The sequence below is a fragment of the Panthera onca genome, chromosome C1, assembly GCF_046562875.1.
Source record: "Panthera onca isolate mPanOnc1 chromosome C1, mPanOnc1 haplotype 2, whole genome shotgun sequence".
Classification (NCBI taxonomy): domain Eukaryota; kingdom Metazoa; phylum Chordata; class Mammalia; order Carnivora; family Felidae; genus Panthera; species Panthera onca.
Genome location: NC_138346.1, coordinates 128,958,987 through 128,972,941, shown reverse-complemented (window position 1 = coordinate 128,972,941; position 13,955 = coordinate 128,958,987). Strand labels below are relative to the sequence as shown.

The following is a 13,955-nucleotide window of genomic DNA, read 5'->3' as shown; positions in this document are numbered from 1 at the left end:
AGGCATTCGCTTTTTCAACCAACTTTTGACTATCTTCAGCATACCAGGAATTGAGTTCTCCAATGAGATTTATAATTCTTCAGAAGTGGGTCTCTCACTTCTTTGAGTTTCCTGAAAGTCCTGCATAGGTCGGGGCACACTGGAGGGAACCTCAGAGTTCTACACAATTACTATGTCCTTGAAAAATGAATACAATAGACTTTAATGGGTAAATTTTCTATTCAGTAGTTGAGGGGGCTGCTGAGTGGAGTCTATTATGAACGGCTTCGCCAGGTGAAGAGTTCTTTTGCAAAGCGAAAGAATGACCCATTCCTTTTTCAAATACCGTCTGCGTGAATTCGGAATTTTTTATATCAGGTTAACTCGTAACACACAGGCACGACTTCGCTTTTTGACGTCACGGGTCCTTGAACTTCGGCTGACAGAGTCCCGCTAGGGGGCGCACGACTGCCCACACAGATTCCACCCGCACTGCGCAGCCTCCGTCCAGGCGTGGGCGGGAATCCCCTGGCGGTCGCTCGTGACGTTACCGGAGGGCGCGGTCCGAGAGTGGGGGCGGGGCCACTCCGAGCTTCTTTCTCCTAAAGTGGGTTGCCAGCGGGAGGCGGCGGCTGCTCCTCCGCAGTGTTGGGAAGATGGCGCCGCCGGTGACGGAGCGGGGGCTGAAGAGCGTGGTGTGGCAGAGTGAGTGCGGTGGGGCAGGGGCTGAGAGAGGGAAGGCCAGGAGGCCGCCGCGCCGTGCCTTGCTATCCTGCTCCAGACCAACAGTCTCTTGGGAAGCCGCCGCGGGCACTTGTTGCTTTGGGACCCAGGTCCCTGTTAGGACTTTTTCGTGCTCGCCTTCCCAACCCTGTTTCCTGCTAGCCTCAGGGATGGGCAGGGTGCGGGAGCCTGTGGCCTTCTAGCTGTCGTCTGGCACCCCGTCGCCTCGGCCCGGCTCTGGCCCCGAGGCCCCGCCCTGGGTGAGCGGCCCCCAGTCCGGATTTTTCTCCCTCGGCCCCTGTGACTATCCTCGGCGTTGCTCTCGACGCTCCTTGGTCCCCCCCCGGAGCCCCACCAGTCGGTGATGTCTCTGCACCCAGTACGGTCTGGGCACTGTGTTTCTGTAACCCGCCCCTCCCCTTCTCCTCACACTTGTTTCCAAAGACTGCTTGCTATGTTTCTTCATTTTAGTACCAAGCAGCGTTCTGGAATTACACTTTTCAATGTCTTCTAATAGAAGAAAAAACAAAAACAAACGCTGACTGTTGAACAGATCCTTCTTCCTGTGTTTCTAGAGGAGCTCACTTTTCTAAAGAGTTCATGAGAAGGAGCCATTTGGATGATTAAATTTCAGGGCAAAAGCTGCACCTTCACATTTCTGTCTATACTCTGAGGGCCACTCACTGCTGTTAGGGCTGTACTACTGCTTGTTGGTTGATATTCTGCTTTTCTGCCATGTCACCTACGGCTTTCATAAAAATCTCTCCAAACTTAGGTCAGCTAGGTTAGAGAAGGAATGAAACCACCAAACCGGAAGAACCATCATTGTTTGGCAGCTGGGTTGAAAGTAATTATGGTCTAGTAGTGGAAAGGGAGTGACATCTAATTAGTATCTCTGACTCCAGCTTGTTGAGCAAAGGACAGAAGTGACTGAGTCAACAAAATTTTGGGAGATACAGTTCCTCGTGCAAGATTAGAACGCCACATCAGTAACTGTCATAGTGCTGAACGTACTAGAACGAGTGTATAAATAAAAGGGGGGAAAAGGTTATGAGACATCTTTTTAAAAATTTGATAATTATAAGGTTGGCATTCTGTTTTTTAAGATTTGCATGGGTGAGTTTTAAGATTTGGTAAGATTTTTATTTGTTATATATATATATATATATATATATATATATATATATATATATATATGTTTATTTTTGAAAGAGAGAAAAAGTGCAAGCAGGGGAGGGGCAGAGAGAGAGAGACACGGAGCCCCAAGTAGGCTCTAGGCTCTGAGCTGTCAGCACAGAGCCCCAAGCAAGGATGGAACCCATGAACCCTGAAATCGGGACATAAGCCAAAGTTGGTTAACTGAGCCACCCAGGTGCCCTGTAAGATTTGGTAATATTTTTAAATCACAGTCGTACTTAAAGTACATTTCTTTGAAAATGGGTAGTGAATTGCATTGTGTAAATAGTTTGCAAGATGTACATGGTCCTTAACATCAGTATTTATGAGGAAAAAAGGTTGATAGTAACATCAGTTTTGATAGCATGGAAACTGGGCAAGAGGGAGATTTTAGAGAAAAGAAAATTTCCATCTAGCGCTATTAACTTGAAGCAGCACCAGGATGTCAGATGGAGTGTAAGATAAGACAGAAGAGTGAAGGGAAGGAAAGCAACGTTGAGGTTAAAAAATAGTTCCTTGAATCTTTGTATAAATAGAAACATGAGCAAAACACAAGATGACATTCATTCAGCATTTAGGGAGTAGAAAGAGAGAAAGAAGGGGGACTGTGAGTTCTGTTAGCAAAAGATGACAGAGTCTGTAAGAAATGATGAAGGAATATCCTAAGAGGGAGGAGAAGCATACATTTGACTGGGGAAAGGTTTTGCTAGGTTGAAGATAGTACAGTTGAGTCGTGGTAGAAAGATAAATTACTTAATCTTCAGTTTACCTAAAATGTAGGGACAAGGAAACTAATATTTCTTGGACATTTATTCTGTGCCAGGCATTATTCTTTACATCTTTTAAAACTTGATAAGAATTATTATCTTTATTTCATAGACATTAAAACTGATACATCTGTTATCATAGCTGTATTAATCATAATAGCCAAAAAATCAAACAACCCAAATATCCACAGATTGATGAATAGGTAAATAACAAGTGGTATATCCCAAAAATGGAATATCAGGCAATAAAAAGGAATGAAGTACTGATACATGCTACACTATTGATGAACCTTGAAAAAGTTGTGCCAAATGAAATAAGCCATTCACAAATAACCACTGTGTGAGTCCATTTACATTAAATATCCAGAATTGACAATATATAGAGACAGAAAGTAGATGAGGAGTTGTGTATGTTGGAAGGTGTAGGGGGTGGGGAGATTCAGGGATAATGGCTAAGGAGATGGTTTCCTTTTGGATGAGTGAAAATATTCTAAAGTTGATTATTATGATAGATACACAACTCTGAATATACTGAAAACCATTTATTTAATTGTATGCTTTGGGTTAATTATATGCTATGCAAATTATATCTTAATAAAGCTATTTTTTAGAAAACTGATAGAGGTATTAAATATAGACTTAGTATTCCACACCCAGATCTTTCTTGTTTTTTCCCCACACCTAGATCTTTCTGACTGCAGAGTTAACATGTCATGTGTCTATGACTTTCTGTAATGTTTAAACCTTAGTTCAGAGCCTTATGCCCACTTTGTTGAAGTAACCTCCTAACTAAGCCTCCAAGCACCTATTCTTTCTCACTCCAGTCTATCTGGCCAGTCGCTGCCAGAATAATTTTCCTGTAACAGTGCTGTGCTGAGATCATGCTCAACTGTTTGAAGACCTGCAGAGAGAGACCCCTCCAGTTGTGTAGAGATAATTTCAGATGCTTAGTCTGCTTTTGAAGACTTACAACCTGACAGTAACCTACCTTGTTATCTACCTTTCCCTTGTGTGATCTTGATGTTCAACTAGTCACTCTTACTGAAATCTTCTGCCTCTACATCTGTATGCCAATTCCTGTCTAGAATGCTCGCCTTATGCCTGTTCTTCACCTATCCAAACTCTAGCTAGCCTTCAAGTCTTGGCTTAAATGGGGCTACTATCACCATAGTGACTTCTTATTTTAACCCAGCCTCTTATATTTCTGTAGCATTTGATTTATCCTTCCAAAATGGCCCTTCTTACTACTGCCTAATGTGAGCATCTTGATAAGCTTCTTAAAGGTGGGTCCACCAGTTTTTCTTCTAGAGCTTTAAATTTGGAACAGGCCCTAGAAAAATGGAAATGTTTGTTAAAAGTAAACAGTAGATCAGCTTTATAATTTTCTCCATTTTTTGCTACCTAAAGTCCCCATTTACTCAATAAATATTACTGAATTCCTGTGGAAATACAGCAATAGAAGGCAGACAAGTTCCCAGCCTTCTTGAAGCTTGCATTCAAGCGGAAAATAATAGAAAATAAATCTGTAAACAAAGAATAAACATTATTTCAGTTTGTGATATATATAGAGAGAGGGGGCTACTTTGGATAGATGGATCAGGAAAGGTTTTCTCTGAGTAGGTGATATTTGAGCTGAGACCTAAAACCTGAGAAGGGATCAGCCTTTAGGGACTATCTCAAAACACTTAAAAAAAAAAACAAAAAGAGCTTTAATATTTTGAGTGCAAAGGCTATATTTATTTACAAAACGAATTTCCATACTTAAAATCAGTGAAGTTTCTAGTGCTCAATATTGCTCCCTTGCCACTTTTTACTACAGGAAAGTGGTAGCAAAAATACCACTGATAAAAGGGTTTAAATAAAAATTTGATGAAGTTTATTCAAAAAATAACAAGAGTAATTAAATCAACTACAAAGCAAGCTCAAGCCACCTGTGGCATTTTTCCCCCTTAGTGCAGTCTTTTTTTTCTCCTTATCTATAAACAATAGTCTAGTGTCTGTGATTCATACCACATATTTGACAAATGTTAAGAGAAAATTAACCCAGAAAAATTACAAGTAAAAGTAATCAGAATGTATTTAAGCCAGTTCTTTACATGTTTTTTTTTTTCACATTTTTAGTCCTTGTATAGCTACAGATATATTTTTTTATTTGTCATTCTGTGATTTCCTTTTTAAAAATATCTAATGTTGACATGGCATTTTCCATGCCATTTCATAGTCTTTGTAATGATCATTTTTAAGTACTTAAAAAAATTTTTTTAAGTTTATTTATTTTGAGAGAGCAAGTCGGGTAGGGGCATAGAGAGAGGGGAGAGAGAGAATTTCAAGCAGGCTCTATGTCATCAGCACAGAGCTTGATGCGGGGCTTGAACTCATGAACTGTGAGATCATGATGAGCTGAAATCAAGAGTTGGACGCTTAACTGACTGAGTTACCAGGTCCCCCTTAAGTGTTTTTAAATACCTGACTTGGCAAAGAAATTTAGATAGCAGAAAAGATTACACAGCCTCCCTTTTCTGACACAACTACTCTTAGGTTTCTTACAAATTCTTCTAAAGTTTTCTATGCAAATATAAGCATGTGTAAAGCATTTTTGTTTTAATTATTTTAGTTTTATGTGTTTTTTTCATTCTGGTCACTTTTTTTTTTTCTTTTTCTTTTTAAAAAAAAAATTTTTTTTTTTTTTTTAACATTTATTTATTTTTCAGATAGAGACAGAGCATGAACGGGGGAGGGTCAGAGAGAGAGGGAGACAGAATCTGAAACAGGCTCCAGGCTCTGAGCAGTCAGCACAGAGCCCGACGCGGGGCTCGAACTCACATACCGCGAGATCGTGACCTGAGCCGAAGTTGGACGCTTAACCGACTGAGCCACCCAGGCGCCCCTCTGGTCACTTCTTTAAGTTTATCTTGTTGAGCAAAATTGTATACTTTAATTTTTGGATTTTTCCAGTCCCACATAGTTATTTAAATCAGTATTTATTGAGTATCTACTCTTTGCTGTACACTATTTCAGGTGCATATCCCTTGACTTCCTGCAATTCATAGTTCAGTGAGAGGAGACGGTACACAAGTACTAAGTACTATATTAGCATTGTGGAAAGGGAGAGGAGAAGAAAAAGGAATTATTTCCTCTGTGGGAGTGGATCAGGGAAGACTCCCAAGAGGAAGTGCCATTGGAAGGTGGTAAGATTTTGCCAGACATAGGGAAATTGGAGCCAAATTTGGCCCAAAGAGGAAAAAGTGCATGAGTTTTTTGGAAGAGGGAATAGTTCCTTTTGAGTATAGGGTATTTGTTGCAAGGAATAGGGTGATGAAGACTAAAAGGTAGGTTGGAGCTAAATAGAGTAGACATTAGGCAGTGGGGAACCAGTAAAAAGGAAAGGTTGTTTTTTTTTTTTTTTCTTTCAAATATCAGTCACTACCAGCACTGTTTCAGCAGTGCTGAAAGGAAGTCATTTTCTTGTTTCTGTTTTGAAGGGAAATGACTCTAAGATTTCATTAAGCGTAATGGTAAAATGCACTACTGCTAACTGTACAGCTGGATGAATTTTTATCCATGTTAACTACCACCTAGATCAAGTTACAGAACGTTTTCAAGTACTCCATAATCCTTCCCTCTCGTCTAAAAATCCTAAATTTTTAGATAGTCTAAAATAGTGTAAATAGTCTAATAGTCTGAATCCTACCCTCTCCTCCAGAGTAACTACTCTTCTGACTCATACTGTCATTATGAATAATTTTCTAACAGTGGCTTTTTATTTTACACTTTTATGTTTATGAGAGAAACCCTCTAAACCTTACATTGTTATTTTCATTACAGAAGTAAATACAGAATTTACTAACCCCCTACCAAGAAATATTAGCTCTTTAATGTTTGTCTTTGTATACATTTTAGTAGGTCTTCTATTAGTTCTCAGTTTTCATATGTTCTACTTTAATACAATTTTTATTTTTATTTTTATTTATTTTTATTTTTTCATACAATTTTTAGTGTACCTTGATAGCCCTAAGTGGTCTTTTTCATGCACAATTCAATTTGTTTTTATTAAGCTGACTAATAATGAGTATTGCATTTGTCTTTGCCCCAGGCCTCTGGCTTTACCTTTATAAAGATTCTTACCTGTTCACTAAATAACTTGGGCCACAGCCCTGCAGAATCTGTTGGAATCATAATTAGGAATTTAATAATATATTTTGGTTTTCTGAGAATGTAAACTCTTTGTAGCCTACAAGTCTGCTTTTGATTTTTGACTTTTTGATTTTTCATTATGCATTACTTATAAAAGCTGGTTTATTATTTCTCCTCATTGGACTAATAGTTGGAAGACTTGATTTGCACTCCAGATTGTACTTCACTTTCCTAGCCTAAACAATGAAGAGTTTGAACTACATGTTCTCTAAGTCTTTTTCAACTTGAATTCTTCATGATTCCATTTTTTAGATCTTCATTTTATTATATTTTCTTTATTTCCACTTAGATTCCTGATAGTTTTCACTTATGCCATGGTTTTCTTTTATGCCATGGTTGTTTTGTTTAGGTCATAAATATTTAATATTAGGTTTTCATTGTTTAATGACATTTTACAAATTTTTGTCTTAAGGTATTTGTTCTGACATCTACTTAGCATGATTCTTTCCTCCTTATTTATTTACTTAGGCATGATCTTAATCCAACTTTAGCAAGTTAAAATGAATTCCATATGTATAAAGATCTAAAATGTAAAATAAAACAATAAAATGGGGAGAAAATATAGAGTAACATGGGTTACACTTTTAAAAAAATTGATAACCCAAATCCCATAAAAAATTTGTTAAATAAAAATTATAAATTCCTATATGGTAGAAGACACCATTAACAAAAAAATCAAGAGCTAAACTCTAGATTCAAAGAAAATATTGACCACACATAGAAGAGAAAGGGTCAATCTGTAGAGAGTATCTGCGCATTGATAAAGAGCAGATAATGACACAATAGAAAAATATAGGATGTGAACAGGTGACTTGCAGATTAGGACATTCAGTTGATTGTTTTTTGAGTGGAAATGCAAATAAAGACCAGTTCCTCTTTTTAACCCATCAGACTGACATGCTATCGTTGGGAAGTTTGCTGGTGGGAATGTGAATTGTTAAAAACTTTTGACAAAGCATTTGGCAATGTATAGTAACACGACAGACACATCTTTTGATGCCAGCATTCCCACTTATGGGAACCTTTGCTTCAGAAATAAAAGTCTGGGCACTTGGGTGGCTCAGTTGTTTGAGACTAGATTTCAGCTCAGGTCATAATCCCAGGGTCATAGGATCGAGCCCCAAGTTGGGCTCTACACTGACCAACGCTGTGCATGGAACCTGTTTGGGATTCTCCCTCTCCCTCTCTCCCCCTCTCCTTCCTCTGCCCCTCCCCGCGCTCTCTCTCTCTAAAATGAAGAAATAAAAGTACTGATAATAAAGATATATGTATAAAGATCTTCACTGCAACATTATAGTGGCAAAAACGGAAACAGGATGACTGCCTCTCATAGAGGAGAATAGTTGAATAAATAATGGTGTGCCTGCACTAAGAAATATTATGTAGCTATTAAAAAGAATTATTTAAATCTATATGTTTATATGCTGTATAAAGGGTATCCATGATGTATATTTATTGAAAAAAGCAAGTGATAGAGTAGTGTATATATGTTGATTATCATTGTTGTAATAATTTGATTATTAGAAAAAACTCAGATGTTAGAAGCAGGGGTGCACTTGGGTGATAAATTGGAGTGGGTGGCAGAGACTGGTACTGTTATGGTGTTGGTCCAAGGAAGAAGGCCAAAATGTGGCAAAGGAGGTAGAAGATGGCTGAGAGTATGAGAGCAGTTCTGGAGAAAGATTAAATAGGATTTAAGCTGGGGGAGAGTCATCCTAGACTCGGATTCAGGTCTAGGAGTCTAGGTAGTAGTATCTTTATTGATAAAGGGAAAGAGAAGGAACAGTTTTGGAGAGAAAAAATAGTTTAGGTTTAAAATACAGTGAGTGTAAGTGCAAGTTGAGGTATCTAGAAAGCAGATGGAGATACATAGGTATAAATTACAGAAAAGGGAGCTGAATTTGACATCTGGATTTAGATAAGGAAGACCAGATAAAGAGAAAAGGGTACCTTTTCCAGGTCCCTGTTGAGATTGTCTTTAGTACTAGTATTTTTTTCCCCTCTTATTTCCTAATTTATGATTTAAACGTTGCTAGGCATTTTTGTTTCCTAAAAAACTGTTATTTACAGATGATTTACTATTTTCCAGACAAATCAGTTTCTCTTACAATGTTACCATGTTTATTAATACTTTCTCTGTGGTTTAAGATAGTTGTGCAAGTATACTTTCTGCATTGCTGATCCTGCACAAAACTTGGTTAGCTCTGTTCTCATTTTTCCTTTCCATGTTTTCATTTCCTCTTTGGCATTAGTTTTTTTTATTTTTTTTGTAATGTTTGTTTATTTTTGAGACAGAGAGAGACAGAGCATGAGCGGAGGAGGGGGAGAGAGAGAGAGGGAGACACAGAATCCGAGGTAGGCTCCAGGCTCTGAGCTGTCAGCACAGAGCCCTATGCGGGGCTTGAACTCACGAGCTGTGAGATCATGACCTGAGCCGAAGTCGGACGCCCAACTTACTGAGCCACCCCGGCGTCCCATCTTTGGCATTAGTTTTAAACACATTTCCTTTTGCATTTAGGAGAAACAGGATGAGCAAAGAGAGTAGTTGGTATTAATAGATAATTATTTGGATATCATTTGGACTGGTGGAAGATCAACTTAGTAGGCAGAGGCCACTTGGTACAGGAGGTTGAATAGTAAAATCTAGATTTTATTCTGAGGCAAGAGTGAGCATTTGAGGGAATTTAGGTGGGCATTGATTAAGAAATTTGTGCTTGAGGAAGATCACTGACAGCAATGTGGAAAATGTATTGAACAGGCAAAAGGATTGGAGGTAGAAAGCAGGAAATCCAGGCGCACCTGAGTGGCTCAGTTGGTTAAGCATCTGACTCTTGATTTTGGCTCAGGTCATGATCTCGCGGTTCATGAGTTTGAGCCCCGCATTGGGCTCTGCACTGACAGTGTGGAGCCTGCTTGGGATTCTCAATCTCTCTCTCTCTCTCTCTCCCCCTCTCCTTCTCTCCCTCTCTGTCCCTACCCTACTCATGGGCTCCTTCTCTCTCTCTCTCTCTCTCTCTCTCTCTCAAAATTAAATAAACTTAAAAAAAATTAAAAGCAGGAAATCCGGATAGGAGGCTATTATAGTAGTTGAGTGAGAGATGATGAGAACCAAGGCAATGCTGAGGACTGTGGCAGTCACCAGAAAGAACAATCAACACTGCGGGAGTGCCGGAAGATGGCGGCGTAGGAGGACGCGGGGCTCACAGCGCGTCCTGCCGATCACTTAGATTCCACCTACACCTGCCTAAAGAACCCAGAAAACCGCCAGAGGATTAGCAGAAGGGAGTCTCCGGAGTCAAGCGCAGACTAGAGGCCCACGGAAGAGGGTAGGAAGGGCGGCGAGGCGGTGCGCGCTCCACGGACTGGCGGGAGGGAGCCGGGGCGGAGGGGCGGCTCGCCGGCCAAGCAGAGCCCCCGAGTCTGGCTGGCAAAAGCCGAGGGGCCGGACGGACTGTGTTCTGACAGCAAGCGCGACTTAGCGTCTGGGAGGTCATAAGTGAACAGCTCTGCTCGGAAAGCGGGAAGGCTGGAGGACAAAGGGAGGGAGAGCTGCTGAGCCCCCGGACGGCAGAGCTCAGCTTGGCGGGGAACAAAGGCGCCAGCGCCATCTCCCCCGCCCATCCCCCAGCCAAAATCCCAAAGGGAACCGGTTCCTGCCAGGGAACTTGCTCGCTCCTCCTCCGCGCAAACACCCAACTCTGTGCTTCTGCGGAGCCAAACCTCCGGCAGCGGATCTGACTCCCTCCCGCTGCCACAGGGCCCCTCCTGAAGTGGATCACCTAAGGAGAAGCGAGCTAAGCCTGCCCCTCCAGCCCCCGTGCACCTTGCCTACCCACCCCAGCTAATACGCCAGATCCCCAGCAACACAAGCCTGGCAGTGTGCAAGTAGCCCAGACGGGACACGCCACCCCACAGTGAATCCCGCCCCTAGGAGAGGGGAAGAGAAGGCACACACCAGTCTGACTGTGGCCCCAGCGGTGGGCTGGGGGCAGACATCGGGTCGGACTGCGGCCCCGCCCACTAACTCCAGTTATACACCACAGCACAGGGGAAGTGCCCTGCAGGTCCTCACCACGCCAGGGACTCTCCAAAATGACCAAACGGAAGAATTCCCCTCAGAAGAATCTCCAGGAAATAACAACAGCTAATGAACTGATCAAAAAGGATTTAAATGATATAACAGAAAGTGAATTTAGAATAATAGTCATAAAATTAATCGCTGGGCTTGAAAACAGTATACAGGACAGCAGAGAATCTCTTGCCACAAAGATCGAGGGACTAAGGAACAGTCACGAGGAGTTGAAAAACGCTTTAAACGAATTGCAAAACAAAATGGAATCCACGATGGCTCGGCTTGAAGAGGCAGAGGAGAGAATAGGTGAACTAGAAGATAAAGTTATGGAGAAAGAGGAAGCTGAAAGAAAGAGAGATAAAAAAATCCAGGAGTATGAGGCGAAAATTAGAGAACTAAGTGATACACTAAAAAAAAATAATATACGCATAATTGGTATCCCAGAGGAGGAAGAGAGAGGGAAGGGTGCTGAAGGGGTACTTGAACAAATTATAGCTGAGAACTTCCCTGAACTGGGGAAGGAAAAAGGCATTGAAATCCAAGAGGCACAGACAACTCCCTTCAGACGTAACTTGAATCGATCTTCTGCACGACATATCATAGTGAAACTGGCAAAATACAAGGATAAAGAGAAAATTCTGAAAGCAGCAAGGGATAAACGTGCCCTCACATATAAAGGGAGACCTATAAGACTCGTGACTGATCTCTCCTTTGAAACTTGGCAGGCCAGAAAGGCTTGGCACGATATCTACAGTGTGCTAAACAGAAAAAATATGCAGCCGAGAATCCTTTATCCAGCAAGTCTGTCATTTAGAATAGAAGGAGAGATAAAGGTCTTCCCAAACAAACAAAAACTGAAGGAATTTGTCACCACGAAACCAGCCCTACAAGAGATCCTAAGGGGGATCCTGTGAGACAAAGTACCAGAGACATCACTACAAGCATAAAACATACAGACATCACAATGACTCTAAACCCATATCTTTCTATAATAACACTGAATGTAAATGGATTAAATGCGCCAACTAAAAGACATAGGGTATCAGAATGGATAAAAAAACAAGACCCATCTATTTGCTGTCTACAAGAGACACATTTTAGATCTGAGGACACCTTTAGATTGAGAGTGAGGGGATGGAGAACTATTTATCATGCTCCTGGAAGCCAAAAGAAAGCTGGAGTAGCCATACTTATATCAGACAAACTAGACTTTAAATTAAAGGCTGTAACAAGAGATGAAGAAGGGCATTATATAATAATCACAGGGTCTATCCACCAGGAAGAGCTAACTATTATAAATGTCTATGCGCCAAATACCCGAGCCCCCAGATATATAAAACAATTACTCATAAACATAAGCAACCTCATTGATAAGAATGTGGTCATTGCAGGGGACTTTAACACCCCACTTACAGAAATGGATAGATCATCTAGACACACAGTCAATAAAGAAACAAGGGCCCTGAATGATACATTGGATCAGATGGACTTGACAGATATATTTAGAACTCTGCATCCCAAAGCAACAGAATATACTTTCTTCTCGAGTGCACATGGAACATTCTCCAAGATAGATCATATACTGGGTCACAAAACAGCCCTTCATAAGTTTACAAGAATTGAAATTATACCATGCATACTTTCAGACCACAATGCTATGAAGCTTGAAATGAACCACAGGAAAAAGTCTGGAAAACCTCCAAAAGCATGGAGGTTAAAGAACACCCTACTAACGAATGAGTGGGTCAACCAGGCAATTAGAGAAGAAATTAAAACATATATGGAAACAAACGAAAATGAAAATACAAAAATCCAAATGCTCTGGGATGCAGCGAAGGCAGTCCTGAGAGGAAAATACATTGCAATCCAGGCCTATCTCAAGAAACAAGAAAAATCCCAAATACAAAATCTAACAGCACACCTAAAGGAAATAGAAGCAGAACAGCAAAGGCAGCCTAAACCCAGCAGAAGAAGAGAAATAATAAAGATCAGAGCAGAAATAAACAATATAGAATCTAAAAAAACTGTAGAGCAGATCAACGAAACCAAGAGTTGGTTTTTTGAAAAAATAAACAAAATTGACAAACCTCTAGCCAGGCTTCTCAAAAAGAAAAGGGAGATGACCCAAATAGATAAAATCATGAATGAAAATGGAATGATTACAACCAATCCCTCAGAGATACAAACAATTATCAGGGAATACTATGAAAAATTATATGCCAGCAAATTGGACAACCTGGAAGAAATGGACAAATTTCTAAACACCCACACTCTTCCAAAACTCAATCAGGAGGAAATAGAAAGCTTGAACAGACCCATAACCAGCGAAGAAATTGAATCGGTTATCAAAAATCTCCCAACAAATAAGAGTCCAGGACCAGATGGCTTCCCAGGGGAGTTCTACCAGACATTTAAAGCAGAGATAATACCTATCCTTCTCAAGCTATTCCAAGAAATAGAAAGGGAAGGAAAACTTCCAGACTCATTCTATGAAGCCAGTATTACTTTGATTCCTAAACCAGACAGAGACCCAGTAAAAAAAGAGAACTACAGGCCAATATCCCTGATGAATATGGATGCAAAAATTCTTAATAAGATACTGGCAAATTGAATTCAACAGCATATAAAAAGAATTATTCACCATGATCAAGTGGGATTCATTCCTGGGATGCAGGGCTGGTTCAACATTCGCAAATTGATCAACGTGATACATCACATTAACAAAAAAAAAGAGAAGAACCATATGATCCTGTCAATCGATGCAGAAAAGGCCTTTGACAAAATCCAGCACCCTTTCTTAATAAAAACCCTTGAGAAAGTCGGGATAGAAGGAACATACTTAAAGATCATAAAGGCCATTTATGAAAAGCCCACAGCTAACATCATCCTCAACGGGGAAAAACTGAGAGCTTTTTCCCTGAGATCAGGAACACGACAGGGATGCCCACTGTCACCGCTGTTGTTTAATATAGTGCTGGAAGTTCTAGCATCAGCAATCAGACAACAAAAGGAAATCAAAGGCATCAAAATTGGCAAAGATGAAG

General features: G+C 40.5%; 1 protein-coding gene across 1 annotated transcript in view; it reads left to right on the top strand.

Moving 5' to 3' along the window:
• The first annotated feature begins 550 nt into the window (after positions 1–550).
• Positions 551–13,955, top strand: part of STXBP3 (syntaxin binding protein 3) — a 62,545-nt gene continuing 49,140 nt past the window's right edge. The window contains exon 1 of the mRNA XM_060623123.3: positions 551–684. Coding sequence (XP_060479106.1) covers positions 636–684 — 49 coding nt within the window. The 5' untranslated portion in view covers positions 551–635. The remainder of the gene's footprint in view (positions 685–13,955) is intronic.